Genomic DNA, 20967 nt, shown 5'->3' with positions numbered 1-20967 from the left:
CAGTGGGAACAAAAAGATTGCATACAAATGTGAGGAACTAAAGCCTTTTTTTAACACAATCACTTCATTTCGTTTTACATGCGTTTTTAAAAAACGTCCATAGACCCAGCCTTACATATGCAGAGCACTGTACCAGGTTTACTTTAACTTTCAAACATTCTTTTTTTTTGGCTTTTCTGTTTATGGGGCTAAGTGTTCCAGGTAAGAGGGGATGATGTGATTACCTCCCCTACCTTCCTATAATAAATTGTGGGGGTCTGCCACAACAAAGGTATTCTATTATTTGCCCTTTATTGGTAAAGCACAGGCCCAGTTTAGACTAGCTGGTGGTATTACGTACAGATGTCTTTTTGTTTTATGGGGTTCTAGTACAGGGGCCTCTTTTAATACAATTATTTGTAAATGAATCCCAACATTTCTTGTTCACCCAAGGCTGGATAATATATTTGTATCATTAAGGTGACATTCAGTATTATGGGATGCTTTTTTTGAACCGTATCTTTTTCTTTACACTTTATAACACTTGTTATGGTGCTATGTAAAAGTAAAGATGGTTATTCTTAGTGAATAAGTTATCAAGCTATTTTATGTGATTACTAAGGCTTTTTAACATTATTTTAAAGATAAAGTATGCTTAATAAATGCTAAAAAAAAGCATTCTCTTCATAACACCAAACTTAAAATGACATAGCTTTATCCTGGAATAGAAGACATAAAGTGCCTGTATATATTTTTTTTGAGTAACTGGAGCTCCAAAGGATCATGTGAGCAAGTAGTGAGGTGCCATCATTGCAGTTATCTTAAATCAAAACCATTTTTATATGATTTGACCTTTCTGAAACCTCCAGTCGCTGATTATACATGTCTTCTGGCTTCAGTACATAGAGTCACTGATTTAGAACAAACAGGGCTGTTTCATGTATTTATTTCTCAAAACAAGGTTTTTTATTTTAAAAAAAACTTTCTGCCCAAACTCTGTAGAGTAATATTTTCCTGCAAAATGTCTTTTATTTTGATGGAAACCAGTCAACACTATTGCAGCTGCTAGCTGTCAAAGCTTGGTGACCTAAACCGGTTCTGTCCCCATGAACTAGGACCATGGAGGCTTCATTAGGAGAATGCATTTCAACCCAAAATTATCTATGTATTCCTGATGATAACTGTGTGCCTGGTTACTTTTTTGTGCATTGGTCTACCAAATAAAAGCTATACATTTTAGATGGGACCCTACAGAATTTCTTCTTTACCCCAGTAGAGATGTTATGACATCACAGTAAATAAATGCTTAAATTTATGCCTAATACTTTGATTTTGGTTGGTTGTTTATGACGGTTAAAGTTTTCATCTATTTTTTTGAAGTGTCACTCTTCCCATATTTCACATATGGAACTTGCCACTGAGGCTCACTGTGTGATATCTGTTTTTTTCATTCCTGTACACTCAGCTCTCCAAATTTCATCCACCTCCCCACGCCCAAACAAACGCTGGTAGTCACATGTTTGCATTGTTTACAGTCTTAAGAGCCAGGGCCAACACTAAGCAAAGAAGATGAAATGCTTGGCTCCCGTGAGGCTTCCTGTGCAGCTGCCAGGTCCATTGTGATGTGTATGTAGGATTGGGGATGGGGAGCGTCAGCATGCTACAAGCTATGGGGATGAGAAAGGTTCCAGCACTACCTAAAATGTTAGAAATAGATAAATAAATTCAAATTTAAAAGAAATATAAAAGAAAGAATTAATATTACACAGTAAGCTTCAGTACTTAAGTGCCTATTACCTACTATTACTGTATGTGATCATGTCTTTAAATTGAAACATGGTTATTTTAATATGGAGCCTTTTGTCTTGGAACAAAAATGCTTTTAAAACAATATTTTTATTATTATACATTATTTATTTAGCATCAACATATTATGCAGCACTTTACAAAGTCCATAGTGATGTCCCCAAAGGGGCTCACAATCTATTATCTATTCTGTAGACTGTTTAAATACATTTGACTAGGAACAATCTTTGGGGGGATTGTGGGAGGAAACCGGAGAACCTTGCGGAAACTCACGTAAACACAGGGAGAACCTCCAAACTCCATGCAAATAGTGTCCTAGCCTAGATTTCATCCTGGGACCCAGCACTGCAAAGGTCAGTGTTAACCACTGAGCCACGGTGCAATAGTCATCCCTTTTCAGTGCAGTTCTTTGCAGATCTATTGCTATGGCATGAAACTATTTGTTTTTTAGACTGTCTGACGGCCAGCATTATCAAACCGTGAATCAAAATGAAAAAAAAAACGGCTGTGTTGTCAGTTATGAGTCAGTATTAGCTTTCCTTTTGCTGCCCTAGTCTTGCTGTTGCAATAGGGATGTGGGTGTAGATACGGTATGAATTGCATGGCTTTAATGTGCTCCTAAATATAGGCAAACATAAATGATCAAAGCCTTATTTGATTACTAGCATCCCTTCTTTTTTAGGACACTAAGACCAAAATTGCACTGCAGGTATTTGTGAATCTTCTATCTTCCTTTGAGGGCACAGTATAGGTAATTGAGTACCAGGTTTATCAGTAGAGATGACTAGAGTGTTGGACATAAAAAACCTGACAGATCTTTTTCAATACTGGTACCATTCTTTCTTGAAATATTATCCTCCCTCATTCTTCTAATCTGTCTTTTTATACTTCGTGCACAAAGCGATTGTTACAAGATTACACCAGTCACAATCTGAACACTTGCATGGCCAGCTCTAACAAATGTGTTTTAGTTCACTGACAGAGTTCAGTTGCAAACAAGTGTGCAATTCTTCCGTTGCTTTCAAAGCACAGTGGATTCCAACATTCCTTTTCAGTTTTATACTAATATCTTTTATACATAAAATGCCAATATATTATGTAGTGCTGTACAATAAATGGGGTCTGCAGTGACAAATACATATTATGATACAGCAGAAGAATTGGCTGTGGTTTTAGGCTTTGGAGGCGTCTCTGCCTTCAAGCTGTAGAATGGTTAAAGTGAATAAAGTTGTGCTGAGAGGAAATCGGGAAATGCTTAGTGGTTGAGAATGCAAAATTTTCTCACCCCTGAAGCGGGGTTTCTCTGAAGAATTCCTCGTTTAGCTTTGTTCATTGGTATTTTTGCCTACTTTACAGATGTTCCATGACACTAAAATATTCAGTTGTTCACAGCTGGGAACTTATAAAGTTCATGCAGGGAATTACTAATGCATGCATGTGTGTACTCTTTATACTTATGGGTTGAAAACATTTCTTAGTTCAGATGTAAAAAAAGGGAATAGTAAAGATTCTTAACATTCATAACTTACAATCGGCATAAAATATGTTTATGTGGCTTTTTAAAGTTGTTTACTATGTGTAGATGATAGGTTCTCTTCAAACACTTACACAGCCTTTGACCCTGATAATATGGTGATAGAATGTTTCCTTCTTTTGTTACATTGTCTGGATTAGGAAATGGAAAGTGCTGACACATCTTGCTATTTCCTTTTCTGTTTTCATCTTCAAAATGTCAGCTTTTGCTAAATTTCAGCTAGTGCTGTGGAATTTCATATGCTAAAATAGCCTTTTTTTCTTGTTTTTCAGTCTAGCCCATCATCTCCTGAGCCAGCCAGCCTTCCCACAGAAGATCTCAGTACAAATTCAAATGGGCCCAAACCAGCAGAAGTTATTCTTAGTGATGACCGAGAAGACCTTTTTGCTGGTAATAATTTTTTTTTTAAGCTTTAGGTAACAGGAATTAATTTTTACTGATGAGAAGTTTGGAGTTTTCCAAGGTTCGCATGTGTCTTGTATATGGTAACCAAGTTATGATACATCTTGTACTACGTAGTGACTGTACTCAGAATGTCAGATGTGATGAACACTGGTAGTTCCTAAAGTCCAATGTCAGCTCTGCTATGTAAAACTATTTTTATCACCCTCATTTGCATATTGAATATCATAATGTAGATGCAACAAAGTAAAATGCTAAACCAGGCGTAATATAATGGACAACTAAAACTAAGAAACAAACCGTTTTCTAATAAAATGAACTCAACTATAAGGTTATCTGCAGACCTTTTAGAGTATTTTGTACCCTTAAACAAGAACACAAAGTGATCCATCACTTCTCCAGAGGTTTGTGGGATAGTTTGTAGACCTGGTTTCAAAAGAACAAGTTTTTTCTTAAAAAAACAAAAAGTTGAATCATGCTTATATAAACTTGTTGGGTCTCAGTGAACAACATTTTGTACATCAAGCAAACTGGAAAAAGTTTTTTGAACCTTATCTAATCAAAGGCATATAATAAAGGTCAAATATGTCTTTTCTGCTTCCTTGGATGTCAGTGTGATTTCATATAACAGAATAGTGAACAGAAAGTCATTGCCTATTTTAGGAGAGCAGAATATTACTAGACATCAAAATGTTTGATATGTTTACTGTCTAAGTTAGCCTTTAGCGACAAGTCTAGGATATCTTCATATTCTAGGTATCATTTCTGCCTGGTTTCATTCTCCAGGCTTTTTATTTTTTAACTTGCAATAGCTAAGCTGAATGTCATATGGATGATTTTTGCATCATGCTTGGAATAATTAGAAGTACAGTTATTACTCCATTACAAATTATTGTAATGTAGCATGTTGACAGGCGACACTGCCCCTGGGAAAAACATTGTATGTGATGTTCTAGCTTAGCAGAAATGCTGTACAATGAAATTTAGGGACTGGAAAAGCCCTGATGTGGTAGGTCTGTAATGTTCATTATCTAATATACCCTGTGGCAAATATTAAGAAGTATGATGTAATTGTCATGAGGGTAATGGTTTGCTATCAACCAAGGTAAGAAGTGACCCCTAAAATATATGAACCAGCACACAAATGTGCAGGAATTTATACGACAGGCATTATGCAAAAGAATGTAAACTTGATATAATAGGCAATACAGGAGCATATACATACTTACAAATTAGCAATAATACATTATCTAAGTGATAAACCTGTAATCGGCACTAAATCAGGCAGAGAAAAATGACGCCCTGAGTTCAACATTTTGGGGTAGATTTTACCCCTTTCTCAAGGCGGGATGTATTTTATCACCTTTTTAACATCTCAAAAGTTTGTGGAAAAGATTCTGGAGGGTGAGGAGGGTATTGCAATAGATCCTTCCTTTTTTAGGCGTATTTGCCTAGACTGCCCAAGTGCAGCCAGGCCAAAGATGGAAATAGGCAAAAAATTGCAGCACAGTTAGAGATTCTTCTCAAATAGATAGGATGAACATATATTTGTTTTTGTTTATATACCAAAATGGTAGTGTGAGACTTGGGGACTAAAGCAGAAAGCCACAGCTGAGAATGCAAAAAGAGTAAATTGGTGATTGGAGCTTTTTTTTTTCTTTTACATTTTAACCATGATGCACAATGTTTTTCTAAGGTAAAAGTAAACAGCACTGGGTTACACTATAAGCCACAGTAATTACTGGTTACACAGGAGTTTAAAGTTTACCTTGTGTATGTGAAGTTTGGCCATCATTACTTTGTGACAGAGCTTGACACATATTTTTGACTTTTTTTTTGGCCTAATTATTCTATCTAATACCACAGACTTGAGCACATTTGACTCTGATGCCCACTATGGCCAATATTAACCTTGTTGGCTAGAAAAAAGCCTTTACTGTAATCCTAGTCTGCTGAGAAATTGACTTCCCTGATTGAGCTTTTTCTGAGTTCCTTAGTATAATCCTAGAATGCAAATTACTTTCTTGTGCTGAACAACCATGGTTTCATGAAAACAGAAAATAGAAGATTTTGTGTTTCTAAGAAAGTGAGTCATGGATAAAACATAAATTATTATGTATATTTTTATATCTGCACTGTTCGTAACTTGCTTCCAGTTCTCTTCTGGCTGTAGGTTCCATTCCAGTGCTATATTATAACTGGTCGGGGGTGCATGTGGCACGTACTTTGTTCTGCCATCTCCCCTGAAAACCAGAGACACAATAAATATATATATATATATATATATATATATAAAAATAATATATATTTATATAAGTTTATTACATAAGATAAGACTTTGTGATTATTTTGGCTAGTGTACCAGGGCCACCTTTCTAGCATAATGAAGAAGAAGAATAGAGTACATTTTCCTTCTAACAGACTGTGTTTTGTAGAAGCCACAGATGAAGTGTCCCTGGATAGTCCTGAGAGGGACCTCATTCTATCATCTGAACCCAGTCCTGCTATCACCCCTGTGACACCCACATCAATCATCACTCCACGGATGGAAACCATCAATATTTCCGCACCTATTATTTATGACCGCTCAAGAGATGAGGTGAGCATAACATATATTAAATTAAAGTAAAAAGAGCCAAACACAGCAGCTCTGTGTTTTAGAGGTTATCCATATGGAGTGCAATATGTGATACATTTTGCTGTAGAAACACAGGCACATAATATAGGGAATATAAAAGAATACTTTGTTTTAGGTAGCACCAATTTATGCCAAAACTGAACTGCAGTGTGTTTAAAAGACATCTTTTGTAATCTTGTGTGGAGATCAAAAGGTACAGTGTTGTCCTCTAAAGGCCTGTACACACCAGCAACAAAAACCATTGAAGCTACACAGATTAAACATCCGGCCATCATTCCCAACCGTTATTCCTTTTCATCCCTCACTCAAAAATTACAATATAGATGACCTTCTGTGCCCCAACTTCTGACCTATGTAAACACTTGAGCTCTGTGCTACTAGGCTTGTGCCTCATTGAAAATAGACCCAGTTCACATAGAGAACAGTGGGAAAATGGTTTAATTTAAAGCTGACACTTGCACAGCAGTGTTTTCATAGGACAGAAGCTGAATTGAAGGTGGATGCAGCTATTATACTTACCTAATGTATATCTCTGATTGGGCGTGCCTAATCTACATTCCTTTAACCCCCCTGGCGTTTTTAATCTGTTCATCTTTTTATGCAAAAAGCATTACATTTTTGTTTGCATGGAAATTATTTTACATTGTAGGCCTATATTTCTTTAATAAAAAAACATTAAAATAAGGTAAAACAAGGGTACTGTACAGTAGCATGTATTATATATATATATATATATATATATATATATATATATATATATATAATACAAACATATAAAGGTTTCTTTGTATTGGATTCAATACAGTTATTTTGTATTGAATCCAATACAAAATTATTTGAATTTCCCGCTGCCCCTCCCCCCTGCACCGACGTCACCGGGAAACCCAGAGAACATATTTGCAGTCGCTGGCTGAAGATCCAAAGGAAAAATACGTGTCCTGCGAATCTGCAGGGACGAGCAGGATGCCAAAGGAACAAGTTAAGTGTTTTTTTTTTAATGTTTTCGGCGACTCTGAGTGTGACCCACTTTTCGCAAGTAAAATCCACGAGTCACACAGCGGGAATACTGCTAGGGGGGTTAAATACAAATGAGGACAGTGGACAGTTGTACTTTACTGTGTGGAGATCTTTAATGTATCGTCTCTCATAACAGATTGAAGAGGAAGCAAATGGAGATTTCTTTGACATTGAAATAGGTGTTTCAGACCCAGAGAAAGTTGGTAAGTGGTCCCTGAAAATTACTATATACAACTTGGCCAGTTAAATCTATCCTGGTATTTGGGAAGATGTGTGGAAATTTTATAATGTACTATTATGTAAATGGTCTGAATGTTTTTGTTTTATATTTCATAATTTAGGGGATGGAATGAATGCTTACATGGCATACAAAGTAACAACAAAGGTGAGCGCAGAATTGTTTTTCATACTATTTTGTTGAAATGGTTTATAAATTGATGTAGAAGTTCTGATGTATTTGTGTAATTAGGTTGGAATAGGTTTTGTATTTAATCCCAACAAAAAGCTCTTTTTATGTCGGATAAAATATGCTGCTGAAAGTGATAACAAAACATTTTTCATTGAAAATGTATCTGTTCTATAAGTGCAAAATAGTATCTGTTGTTTCTGCTAGAAATCTTGTAAAGTATAAACATCAGGTACATCTGCCTACGCTGCAATCATATCCACTTCATTGCTCCAGGTTTTCTGTGATCTATAAACACCTCTTCCCTTATGTTATAAAGAGGAGGTGTGTTAAGGTCCTGTCATAAAGTGGCAACACTGCACCTCCATAGATACTCTGAGGCAAATAAGAATGTCACTGCAGGAGACGAGGTGTTACTGGCACTATTTCCTGGCATTTTCTTTAATTGGGTGTTCTTCTATACGTTAGTCTGTGAAAGTTGTATTACAAAATACGGAGTGGCCTTTTCTTTGCCATGCACAAATGTTTTACTTTAGTGTGTGAAGACAGAAAAAGGAACTTAGGAGTTAGTTTCAGGACACAATTTTTCACTTTAAGAAAGAGTAAAAGCCCAGTTAGTTAAGCAGAATTTGTTATACTTTGGAGCACTGTGATTTAAGGCACACTATTTTGCACTCAAAACTGCATGCACTTGAAGAATGTCAAAAAATAGCATTACCCATAAATATGTAAATAGGCATATAAAAATGTATTCTTATTAAAATGTATTCTGAGGTAAAAGTGGTTGCCTTACAATTATTCTACTACATCTGTTGTGCACAGGATAGCTGAAGTGTTAGGTGTTTGCACAAATATGCTTGCTTGGGACAGGTACTCTTGTTGGAGTTTATTCCATCAGCCTTCCGATACTTTCAGTGCTTCCAGGCAGTTTAGATCAGAGATGGAAAGTGTACCCAGTATTGCAGCATACCCGGCTCATGAATTGTGTAGAAGTGATTGGGTGGCTTTACAACCATCAAGGTCAGGTTCCACATAAAGGTCAGAGGGGTGTAGGTTGGTGGGTCTGCACTGCTCAGCACTTTCTCCAAAAAGGTTTAGCCTTTAAACTTTATTTAAAATATAGGATTAAAAAGTTTGTATGTTAAATTAAATTGTATGAGTGAGTTTGACTGTTTTTCAATTATTCCAGCATCATTGACCTATTTTTCTTTTAGACCTCGCTCTCTATGTTCAACAAGAAAGAATTTTCTGTCAAAAGAAGGTTCAGTGATTTTCTTGGGCTACACTCCAAACTAGCAACAAAGTACATGCATATTGGATATATAGTGCCTCCTGCTCCAGAGAAAAGTATTGTAGGTGAGAATTCCAATGTCCTCTCTGCACTCCAGCTTTCAGTGATAATATTATGCAAGCACTTTTCTACAGAATTTTCATTATTTGTGCATTGGTCATGGCAGGATTTTCTGCAGAAATTAATGTTGTCCACATACAGGAAACTCTGATTGTTATGGGAAAAGGATAAGCAGCTGTAACAATGTTGGGGGAGGGAGAGGGGAAAAAGAGGTAGCCAGCAGGTTCATATTACAAAAAAATGTCACTTGAAAGGAAAAGGAAGAAACTGCAGGAAGCTGACAAATTGTTGCTCTTACCTTCAGTTAGAGTAGCAATGCTGCATGGTAAAACAATATTTGCTATTGTCTAATAATAGGGGAGTGTAATTTACAACTGCATAATATAGCAAATTGAACACATTAAATGAAATAATCCACCTAAAGATTATTACAATTTTCTAATATTAAATAAAGAATATATCAAACGAATTGGCCTCCTCCCCAGTTTATAGGACGCATTGTGCTCAGTATTCTGGCAAGAATTTTTTTTAACTGGGTTGAAGGTGGCTGTAGGCAAGTGGCCATCATTATATACTTATTATTATATATTATTGTTCTCTAACTTTTCAGTAAACAGTCGGGTGGTGTGCCCAGCTAAAAGGGGCTGGAGAACACTGGTCTTCTGTAACAACAAATGCGATCCCACATGACTACTGAAGACTTCCTTGTGGTTTAAAGTGTTTTTTTTATAGTTGCCAATGTTTGGAATGTGTAATTATTTTTTCTAATGGTGTTTGTGTCCCATCAGGGAGAATCCACGTCCATTAGAAAGTGAGAGAAATTTACTAAAATTTTCAGAAAATTCCCTGCAAACACTTGGATTATTTTGGCATGTGCATTGGGTACATGCTGCATTGGCCAAAATGGTGCTTGTCTATTTTCTCCTGTGTCTTTGTCTGTTTGGCAGCTCATTTATTTCAATCCTTAGAAGCCCATTCTTGAACTAAATCATACCAATGCATCTGCTCACTCAATATTCTTGGGTAAGCTATATTTTTTCCCAGGACATTAGGTTTGCTGTGCTTAGGTGTTGTAGTGCATTTGTGAGTATAAAGTGCACTGAAATGCCATTCACAAATAAGGAAACCACAACACACCCATTCACGTGTTACTGCATGTTGGTACTGCACACTTGCACAGTGCACATTAACACATGCCACATATTTATGTTAAAGTGGACCTATCACCAAAATTTTTACCTTAAAGCAGAAGTAAAATGGAAAAAAAACTCACTCACCTTTACCTTCGCAGATCTGTCGATCTCTCCAAATTTTTCCTGGATCAGGTCCCGCTTCGTCCTGGTACCCTCCTTCGTCCTGACACAGAGGATGTACTGCCATCTTCTTTCCACTTCTTCTGTCTTCTTCCTATGTCACCAGATCTCAGACTGGGGGGGGGGGTGAAGAGTGCCGATCAGGCATGCACAGGAGGTGCAGCCAGAAGCCCCCAGGGATGCATGACCTATATATCCCAGGAGACTCTGCGCTCCCATCCTGTCTTGATTGCCGAAGCCAAAAAAATAACCCTTTGCATAAAGTAAAAATTATTTTTTGGTTTCCTTTAAAAAAAATTTAAAAAATGTAAAGTAAGCCCCTTCTGTCTGGCGCCAAAGTGGTAGAGTGAATTTTGGAGTCTCTTGGGATACATAAGTCACTTATCTCAGAAGGCTTCGTGCTGCTCTTCGGTGCATGCCTGATCTCGGGCATTTGCAAAAGGGGCTTTTCCCTGCAACGTGGGAAAAAATTTCAATCTCACACAGGCGCAGTGAGATCAGCACTTTCCCCCCCCTTTTACAGTAGGCTATGTAGTAGGCTATGTCACCCAATCTCACATCTGTGCAGTGGGTGATTTAGGCTGAAGAAAATGGCAGCACAGCACCAGGACTCCTTTAAAGAAAAACTGTAATTCATAGTAACTACTGGTTTGATTGATAGATATTTTTTTAACAGAAAATTATTTTTGTTTTCTTATTTATAAAAACTAAAATTTAATTTTTTTACATATAGACCCTTATCACAGTGGCATTGGTGATACAAGTATCACAGAACAGGTTTTCTAGAGAGCCTTTTAGAAGTTGTAAGCTTTCAGATTATTTTCTCTAATTGGAAGTTTATTAGCGCTATCTGAACAGAGTAGGAAAGGGGTTGCAATGTAAATTTAAGGGAGGGCTCTGTCAGCTGTCCTTGTCAACAGAACAGCTAAGAACAGGCATTGAAATGTGAAAAGAACCCTAGAGCTCCACCTGCAGGCTGAAAATATAAATATAAAATGATCACTCATAACTAAAATAGCTTTGTTGCTATTGGTACTGTAAAAAACAAACAAAGGTCAGCAAACTTTTTTTGGCCGCTTTCAGGGATAGGCAGGAGCACACTAGGCCGGACTCTCTCTCGAATTCTGCCCTAATGGCTCTGCCCCCCACCAGGAACGCCCCCTGAAGGGAAATCCCTCTCCTCATCAATGCATACGGAGGAGAGGGAATGTTCCCTATTTACCCCGGCAGCAGAAGTGTTAACACCGGCTACGGTAAATAGAAAGGGAGCCACCACACCGAAGCTCAAGAGCCGAATGCGCCTCCGGTAGTTTGTTCCGGCTCCGCTGCGGGTTGCCGGCTGGCATTAGGCCGGATCAGCCAGGGGGTGTTAGGCGGGAACATATTTGTGTCGACAAAGTAAAAACGTTTATTAAATTATTTTCATTTGTAGTTATGCTTTGGCAATCAGCAGTTATTTTTAATCAAACATGCCACATTTATTACATTTATGTTTGTGTTTGAAAGGAATGACTAAGGTTAAGGTAGGAAAAGAAGACTCTTCATCCAATGAATTTGTTGAAAAGAGAAGAGCTGCCTTAGAAAGGTATATTTTTGAATATTTATTTTTCTAATTGTTTTTCAAAGAAAGGACCAATATTTACTTGCTTATTATGTATTACATATTCAGATCTGTATTTTTGTTCTGGAGAAACTACAAGGAATCATTTCCTCTTTTTGTTTCATGTAACTTCTATGTGTCATTGACTTTTATTTGGAAATACTGATTTCACTGAACCTTTTCAAAATTAGAAAATTAGAGCTTCCCACCCCATAACAGATAAAATATAACAAATCAAGATGCCCTGGCTGGTAATCTGGGATGCTTAGAGATCCCAGAACTCCCCCAAAAAGATTTTTTTTTGTGTTTTTTTTTTTTATACAGATTGCTATATTGCTAAGAGGGAAATTCTGAGGTTACCAAACATACTTTTCATATTGCTGTCTCATTTAGTGTGTTTAGCAACCTTTTCATTTTCATTTTTTATCACTTAATGATAAGTAGTAACTAAATGATGATTTTTACCTAATGTTTTTTTCCCATGTGTGTTGTGTAAAATTATTTACATGTAGAAATTCCTTGGGTTGGTCTATTCAAGCCCTCATGATTTTTTTCATAAGAATATTACTTTAGTTTTATAGAGGTTTAAACCTTGAAGAATAAACCTGTAACAATTTGTATTCTGTTTTCTGATCTCTAGATATCTCCAACGAACAGTTAAACATCCTACACTTTTACAAGATCCCGATCTCAGACAGTTCTTAGAAAGCAATGAGGTACATTTTCTTAATACTATTTGGTATTTTGTACATTTTTATTGCTTGCAGTCTATATTTCTATGCCCCTTATACTTTCAGTTCTTACAAGGTTAGAGTTATACATTGCTCACATATTAAAATTACATGCCTGAATACAAGTAAAATATAAGGAAAATTTAGCTTTTTTAGTCATTTATCAAACAAAAATACCAATAGATGTATTGGAAAGGGCAAAAAGTATGCCCTTGGGTCTCACAAGCTGGTATTATCCCCTTTAGCAGAAATTACATCTTGTTAGAGTTTTGCATAGCTGACCTCCAATCTCTTAAAATTGACTAATATTTTAGCAATTCCTGCAATATTTCTTCAGTTGCAAAATCCTTTTGGGTTTCCTCGCACAAACTATCTGTTTTAGATGCCTCATATTTTAATGCAGTTCAAACCAGGTCTTTGGCTAGGTCAGGTTATATCCCTTCATTTCCTGTTTTTGAGCCATTAGGTTTTACTAATGTTTAGGATCATTATCCTGTTAAAATATACATTTCCAGTTTAACATTAACCTTTGGACGGTTGGTCTTACATTCTCTTTGAACACACTTTGATAAGCTTCTTCTGAAATGCTGTCTTTCGTTTTCTTCAAAAATATAGTGATTTATTTAAAATGACCTCAAGAATACTTCTTATATATGCAACTTAGGTCTTGTGACAGTGGGAGGACCCTTATCATGTATGCAAAAAGTTCCAGGGTCTTCCACTTAACGAAACCACATCATTGTATAAGTATGTGTTTGTGTGTATATATCATTGATTTTCAAAATTATTAAAAATTATTGTTTTTAATAGTGTAGATAGCTGTTTTTTCTTCAAATTCATGCTGCATCTGTGCTTGCTAGCATGTTTAGCTGTTTTAACTCATAGGACTCTAGAACAATCCCCATGCTTGTTCATCTATATGTTAAAAGAGCAAATGAAAATTCTATTTTTTCATTCTGTCCACTGGGACAGCAGATGTAGTAAATCAGAAAAAATGGGTTTACTCTCTATTGAAATGTAATATAGTGAAGAAAATGTAACATCCTTTTTATTTGCACTTTGGGGCCCTGTTAAGGTTCCAACCTTTTAACCGGTTTGTTTGCCCTTATTTGTCATTCAATTGTAGCTGCCGAGAGCAGTTAGCACCCAGGCGTTGAGTGGAGCAGGAATATTGAGGATGGTAAACAAGGCTGCAGACGCTGTCAACAAAATGACAATCAAGATGAATGAATCGGATGCTGTAAGAGCTGATTTTTTTTGGATTGCATAATGATGGCCGTACTCTGCTAGGCAATTGCATTTTAAACTCATAGAGGTAGAAAGTTAATATAATTCACCTTTGACACGATTTGTTTTGCTCTGTTCACCTCGACAGTTGTATGCAAGCTTGTCAGTCACTAGTAAATTTCACATAACTGAGTTTTTGTTCCTTGATAAATTGCTCTTTTGCTTATTTTTCTTCCATGCCAGTGGTTTGAAGAAAAGCATCAGCAATTTGAGAATCTAGATCTACATCTTAGGAAACTGCATGCCAATGTTGAAGCCTTGGTATGCCACCGCAAAGGTTTGTGTCTTTACGCATACAGAATGATCAAAGTAATGTCTTGCTACCTCCTTCTCTCGTTCTAGTTTTCTGTCATTTTCTTCCCTCTTTCACCTCTTTGTCTTTTGATTCTCATTGTCTTCTCTGCAGACACGTTCATTCTCCCCCATCCCCCTTACTCCCAGTTCAAGTAACACCCCCCTCCTGGTTGAGGGAATTGAGGCATTTGTAGTATTGTAGTAGAAAGTTGCCCTTATCCTGCAGCAGCTACTTTCCCTTTTTATTTTAGGTTGAGAACATGCTAAGTTTTTTCTTGACACCTGGTTTACCCTGGGCTCCTTATTGAGTAGGACTTTATTGTGGAGTATGATTTTAGGCTGTCAATTTTTTTTAAATGGAACTGTCCAGTATTATCAGAGAAAATGTATCCAGTATACCCATACAAACATTTTGATTTGCACCTTTTATGTTCCAAAGAGGTGTTTGCAGACCTTTCCAGTTGAAGTTGAATGTTCTTTTCATTTGGATTGATCTGGCTAGGTGTTGGGGCTCCACAGTTCACAGTAATGAAAAGGGCAAAGACTTTAGACCAGGCTGTTACTAAGTGGGGCTCTGGTTTATGATGGAGGTAATGACAAATTGGTTCTGCATGCCTTGTCTTTCAAGACCGGTGTGACTGTCTTTAAAGTCTAATTGGTAGTTTGTAGGTTAAGGTATGTATATCTTTCAGTTTTATCCCAGGTTACCTGTGCACCACCTGCTGTCAGTGTATGACACATTGATGATATATGTGTACCCTATTTTCGTTGTCTCTGGATCTTATTGTGCAACTTGTTAAAAAGCTCACAAAATTAGTAAATATTTTTTCATGCTTTGCATTTTTGGCATGGGTCATAGTATAGCACCGATGTGTGGTGCAATGGGTATGCATTAAAACAGCATGTCTTTATAGCTGCAATTTTTTTTAAATATGTATTTGCTAGGTTTGGTAAATATAATAAACAACAGTGTGTTTTTAATTTATAGAGCTGTCAGCCAACACGGCTGCGTTTGCAAAAAGTGCTGCTATGCTGGGCAATTCTGAGGACCACACAGCCCTATCCAGAGCACTGTCCCAGCTTGCCGAAGTGGAAGAGAAAATTGATCAGTTACATCAGGAGCAGGCATTTGCTGACTTCTATGTATTTTCAGAACTTTTAAGTGACTATATTCGACTTATTGCTGCTGTGAAAGTAAGTTGAAGCTGCTACCTGCTACATTAGTGAAATGTTAAAGTGATTGAACAAATGTTGTATGTAATTTCAGGCCTACTGTACAATTGAAAAGGATTATTCATCACCTAATAAATTACCCGTTGTCCATTAACACAAAATACACAGTGATACATCCTAAAGTCTAAAATATTTACATTGACAAAAGTGCTGCAGTTTTGGTGCCTAATGGTGTCTGCAAATACTTATGTTAGCCATAGCATTCCACGTGGGGTCCCAGCATGCAGTGACCATGTCTGGCTTGATCTTTTCTCTGTCTAATAAAGTTTTTCCCAAATGTTTCAAATATGTTAAAATGTGTTTTTAAACCCCTCACCCTCCCCGAACATTATAAAGCTTCTAAGTGGAGTGGAGGACCAGTAGAATAAAAAGGCAGTAGCTACAAATATTGATGGAGCACTATATTTACCCCAAGGCTTATAGAACCTAGGTTCAGTAAAAAGTACACTGCATCTAAAATAAAACATAAAAGATTAGATTGGGTGAAGAAAATGAATGCCAGACACGTTAAGTCTAAAAATTATTTGCAAAACAGCAACAAACTGTATTGCCCAATATTGTTTATTGGCAATGCTTTAAAAAACTTTTCATCATCATTTAAAATTGGCCATTCTGGCATGCACAGTGATACCCAAAATGTCTTATGCAATAAATTATAAACTGTTCTGAACTGAAACCTTTTATATTTTTTATTTGTTTTTAGTACATTTTATGATTTTATTGCTTTTTTCCTTAATGTATGAGCCTGAGATGGTGAGACTTGTATTTCCAAACTGTAATCTTTTTTGCCACCTGATGGTTTTAAAGACACTGTTTAATTTAAAAATGTAACCTTGTTTGGGTTTCTAAGTGAGAATTCTGTTGATTACCCTTGCAGGGAGTTTTTGACCAGCGAATTAAATGTTGGCAAAAATGGCAAGATGCTCAAGTTAATCTACAGAAGAAACGAGAGGCAGAAGCCAAGTTACAGATTGCAAACAAACCTGACAAGCTCCAGCAAGCAAAAGATGAAATCAAAGAGGTACATATTAGGGGTTAGAAATAAACTTAGGTTAGTTTTGTCTTCAAACAGATATTTCTGTAATACATACTTGCCTACTCCTGAGCCAGTCTTTATAATATATCTTCCTTACGTTAAGACGTGAATCCTGACGGATCAATGCATTTTGGTACAGTCACCCCAGTGTTGTCTAGTAGAACAGAATTCCTCTGAGTAGTAGTACAGTAATCCCGTACAATGAACTGCATAGTCTTAGCACACTGCCTGGTTTCATCCAGCAAGTAGTTCAATAGGAGTCTTGGGATCAGGACTGCAGGGAATGCCGGCTTCTTTGTTGCTTGAATACTATAGTCTTCTATTGATAGGGCTGAGTGCTATAAGTTGATCTTCAATATGTGTAGCCTGTATGTGCAAGACTAGCCAGCAGCACCAGTTTATTCATTTCTGTGCAGAACAGAGTGGTAGAATGCACAATTGTTGTGGTAATCTTTTATAAAATACATCTTACCACTCCTGGTACATACTAAATAGAATTTTGCTGATGCCTTTTGTGAAGCCAAGCACTTTACAATATCAAAAACCTTAGTCTTAATTTTGTAATGCAAAATGTTTTAAAAATGTATTTTGATCATTTTTTTCCTTATGCTTCAAAAAGGAAATTGAAGAGGTAGGTAATATTTAATCGTAACAATCATGTGCTTGTTTTATAGTATTTGTGAGCTAGACCTGCAACATTGTTTTTTTACTGCCATTGTCTTTGTTTCCTATTTACAGGTTTTCTTTTATGTTCTTAATAATATGGAAATGTTTTTATACTGGATTTCTACTTTTGTGTTTTGTTCAAAAGTGCAAAGGATTTTGTAACTGTTTGTAATAACTCAAAAGGTCTTTTCCTACAGCCAACTGCGATATCTTATAAAGTCATGGGGTACACACAGATTTTAATTCGGTGAAGGGTCTCTTAACCCCCGGCGTCCTGCTGGTCCCTGCAGGTCTTCAGGACGCGTCCTCTTCTTCCGATCTCCAGCCAGCCAATGCAGAGACGATCTCCGGGGTTTCCCGGTGACGTCGGTGCGGGCGAAAGGAGCGACGGGAAATTTAATATATTTTTTATTGAATTCAATATAAAATAGCTGTGTAGAGTCCAATACAGAGAAATTTTGATATAATATATAGGAGATTTTTGTGTTTTTTTAATTTAAAGTTTATTATTAAATTTGTTAAATATAGGACATATTTCGGTGAGTTATACCTAAGAATTATAGTCCTACAATGTAAAATAAATTTCCATGCAAAAAAAGTAACGCTTTTTGCGTGGAAATACGGACAGAATTAGAACACTAGGTGGGTTACATTGTGTGAGGTTTATTGCATATATTACTATAGCCACAGGAGAGGCTTTAAATTGAATTTGCATACAGTTCATTACCTCAACAACCAAATTACGTTTACATTTTTTTATGTATTATGTACCTCTCTGGTGTTGCATTTTCACTCTTGTCTATGTATTTTATTGTTGTTATTGTTGGTTGTTTTTTTATTCTTGTGAAATGTCTTCAAAATTAGAAGTGCACTACAAAGACATTCAGCAAAAGTCAAAAGCCACCATTATAAACTATTTTATAAAATGTAGAATCTCTAAAAATGTGGTGCTGCTGGTTTCTTCTTGAACATAATTTCTACCTTTTTATAAGATAACACAATCAAAAAAAAAAAACTTCTGAAAAAAACCTGAATTATTGACATGAAACAAGGATGCTGATTAGGAGCGCTTCCTTTATTGGGTGCATACTTGGTGCAGGTCAGTGATTCAGAATGTACTGAAGTCAGACAGTAGATCTGGCAGGATTATAGGGTTTTTAAAAGGAGGTCAGTGAAAGCAGACATTATCTTTTTTATGATAGGTTTCATTACCATTTTTAAGCATAAATATGCACCAGCAGCTTTTTTTTTTTTCATGCGATCAGAAATGTACCCAGGGTACCCAAAATATTTTACCTTGTCCTTGAATGTGATTGGGAGCAGAGGTACTTAGAATACCTAATGTATTATGTCACCAGTTCATGTCCACTTACAGAAAGGAAGAGATAATATGTGAGAGCTGTTAGTATTACAGTGATTTCACTATACATAATGAGGAGTGTGCAGTGATCCCAACAATTGTCCACTGTTGTGATGTAAAGTCATGTTGTCGTTAAGGCTGTCTTGTGTCATAGATTTAGAAACGGTTACCAGTTGTTGTCTTCTGCGGTCATGGTAACTAACATTAGTAAAAAAAATGAGAAGCTGTGCTATTTTATTAAGACAGTAACTGATGATAATTTTCATAAATTTTCTTTTTAAGTGGGAAGCAAAAGTTCAACAAGGAGAACGAGATTTTGAGCAAATCTCCAAAACAATTCGCAAGGAATTAGGCCGATTTGAGGTGAGTGCAGTTTTATCATTATACCAATTTACTGGTTAATGTTGTTGCTGTACCTTTAAAGCGATGTTTCATTGTGTTCTCCACAATGGCTTTTGGCCATAGAAGTCAATCAGATTGTCTTTCCAGTATAGAAATCTGGTTTCTTTGATTATCTGATTTACCAGAATACCAGATTTCTTGATTCGTAAGCTGCATTATTCAAGACAGAATTTTTTTTAAGCTGAATGGGAAGGAATTGTAGGCATGTGGCTCCCCTGTACTGTGAAGGGAAAAGAGAGAAGGTAGGCTTTTTTGTCGGCACAAAGAAGATAATAATATATAAAATCGATTACAATTTTTATTTGTATACAACAAAACCTGTAAAATTGTTTATGCTGATAAAAACAATGTTTGTAAGGTAGCAAAAGGTGTCATTTATCCACACTGTACTACTGACTAAAAAGTCACAGACTTGCGTATGAGTAATAAGTCAAGAAGCGGGGTCTGCTCTTATCTACATTCTTTCATCTACATTTTGCAATTCTTTTCCTTGAAGTATCATCCGAATACAAATTACATGGTGTCCATTAACTCACAAGTTATGTACAAGCCACTGTGTTAGGGTCAAGAAAATACGAACTGTAATTAATGAACCCTATTTATTCATATCTAAAAGTAAATTATCGGTCATATTAATTCATAGGAATCAGTGAGCGAAGACCCAAAGCACTCCCGCAATTTTGTGCATGGCATGTCCACTTTTAACAATCACTGACATGCTTCTACGATTGAATTGGCATAATTCTAACATAACATTCTGTACTATATACCTATATAACATAACATTCTGTACTATAGGTCTCCATTATCCCCTGAGGAAACCCATTCGGGTGAAACGCGTCGGGTTGAGACCCCGCTATTTGACTTATTACTGATACGCAGGTCTGTGACACTAGTCAGTAGTACAGTGTGGATAAATGGCACCTTTTGCTACCTTACAAACATTGTTTTTATCTGCATAAACAATTTTATAGATTTTGTTGTATACCAAGAAAAATTGTGATTTATTTTATATATTATTATCTTCTTTTGTGCCGATAAAAAAGCCTGCCTTCTCTTTCTTTTCCGTTCATTGAGTTTAGTCCAAGTTGTGGACGTTAAAGGCTTTGGCACCTATACAGTTGATTGGGACAATATTGTGGCGCTAAGATATGCACGGCTAGCCACACTCAATGCACCAAAGCCCTGTACTGTGACCCAACTCTTCAGTAACCACTGAAAAACCGACGGGTGGTTACTGAAAAGTGCTAGATGATGCGCCCAGCTAAAGGGAGCTGGGGAGAACACTGAGCTCGTAGTACACAAAATTGTCACACAATAAAGTGCTTTGACATCTTATGCCATCCATGTTCTCCTATTGTCCCATTGTCAGCCAGTGACAAAACTGCTTTGCAGAGTTGGATTGGTGGGTGTCATAAAGTAATGGTACACTGATGTACAGATTGGCAAAGCAGACCAATTATCATGAGCAGTCTTTGTCACCATATTCGGAGCCCAAGATGGGGGGTTGAGATAGAGCAGTTAGGTGACAGACATTAAAATACTGAAAAAAAGATGTTTAACTTCTGCTTTTAAGAACAGGCTGTGGTAGTGCCAGGAGCCTGGTGGGAACACTCAGTCCGTAGGCTGGACTAAACCTGCTCTTTTTGGACTGCTCCTAAAGGCCTCCAATCTTCAAGGAAAAATTATTCATCCACTCCGATTGCAGAATTAATGGAAACACAATTTGTATAATCATGGCTAAAAAAAAAAAGGAAACGCATGTTCTGATTTCTTCAGCAATCTTGCTGTATTGTCCGCTGTTCTCTGCCACACTAAAAACATAAAAGAGAATTATTTACGTGGGAAGGTGGGAGGGAGGATCTTTCAGGCAGTGGTTCAGTATAAAGGGGATAACAATTTCATTATTGCA

The 20967-nt window shown here is 36.6% G+C and overlaps 1 protein-coding gene and 1 non-coding gene across 2 annotated transcripts in view; both read left to right on the top strand.

The window, feature by feature from the left end:
• Positions 1-20967, top strand: part of SNX2 (sorting nexin 2) — a gene marked incomplete in the record, with an annotated part of 28448 nt that overhangs the window by 5581 nt on the left and 1900 nt on the right. The window contains 12 exon segments of the mRNA XM_072416036.1: positions 3592-3709; positions 6157-6320; positions 7513-7579; positions 7718-7761; positions 8997-9138; positions 11953-12031; positions 12687-12762; positions 13904-14017; positions 14248-14341; positions 15347-15552; positions 16469-16612; positions 18936-19016. Of these exon segments, the coding sequence (XP_072272137.1) occupies positions 3592-3709; positions 6157-6320; positions 7513-7579; positions 7718-7761; positions 8997-9138; positions 11953-12031; positions 12687-12762; positions 13904-14017; positions 14248-14341; positions 15347-15552; positions 16469-16612; positions 18936-19016 (1329 nt within the window).
• Positions 5852-5983, top strand: LOC140334399 (small nucleolar RNA SNORA54). The gene has a single exon (XR_011921527.1). It is a non-coding gene; the product is annotated as a small nucleolar RNA SNORA54 (small nucleolar RNA).

Source organism: Pyxicephalus adspersus, chromosome 6 (genome assembly GCF_032062135.1).
Source record: "Pyxicephalus adspersus chromosome 6, UCB_Pads_2.0, whole genome shotgun sequence".
Taxonomy (NCBI): Eukaryota; Metazoa; Chordata; class Amphibia; order Anura; family Pyxicephalidae; genus Pyxicephalus; species Pyxicephalus adspersus.
This window is presented reverse-complemented; position numbering and strand designations above follow the sequence as displayed.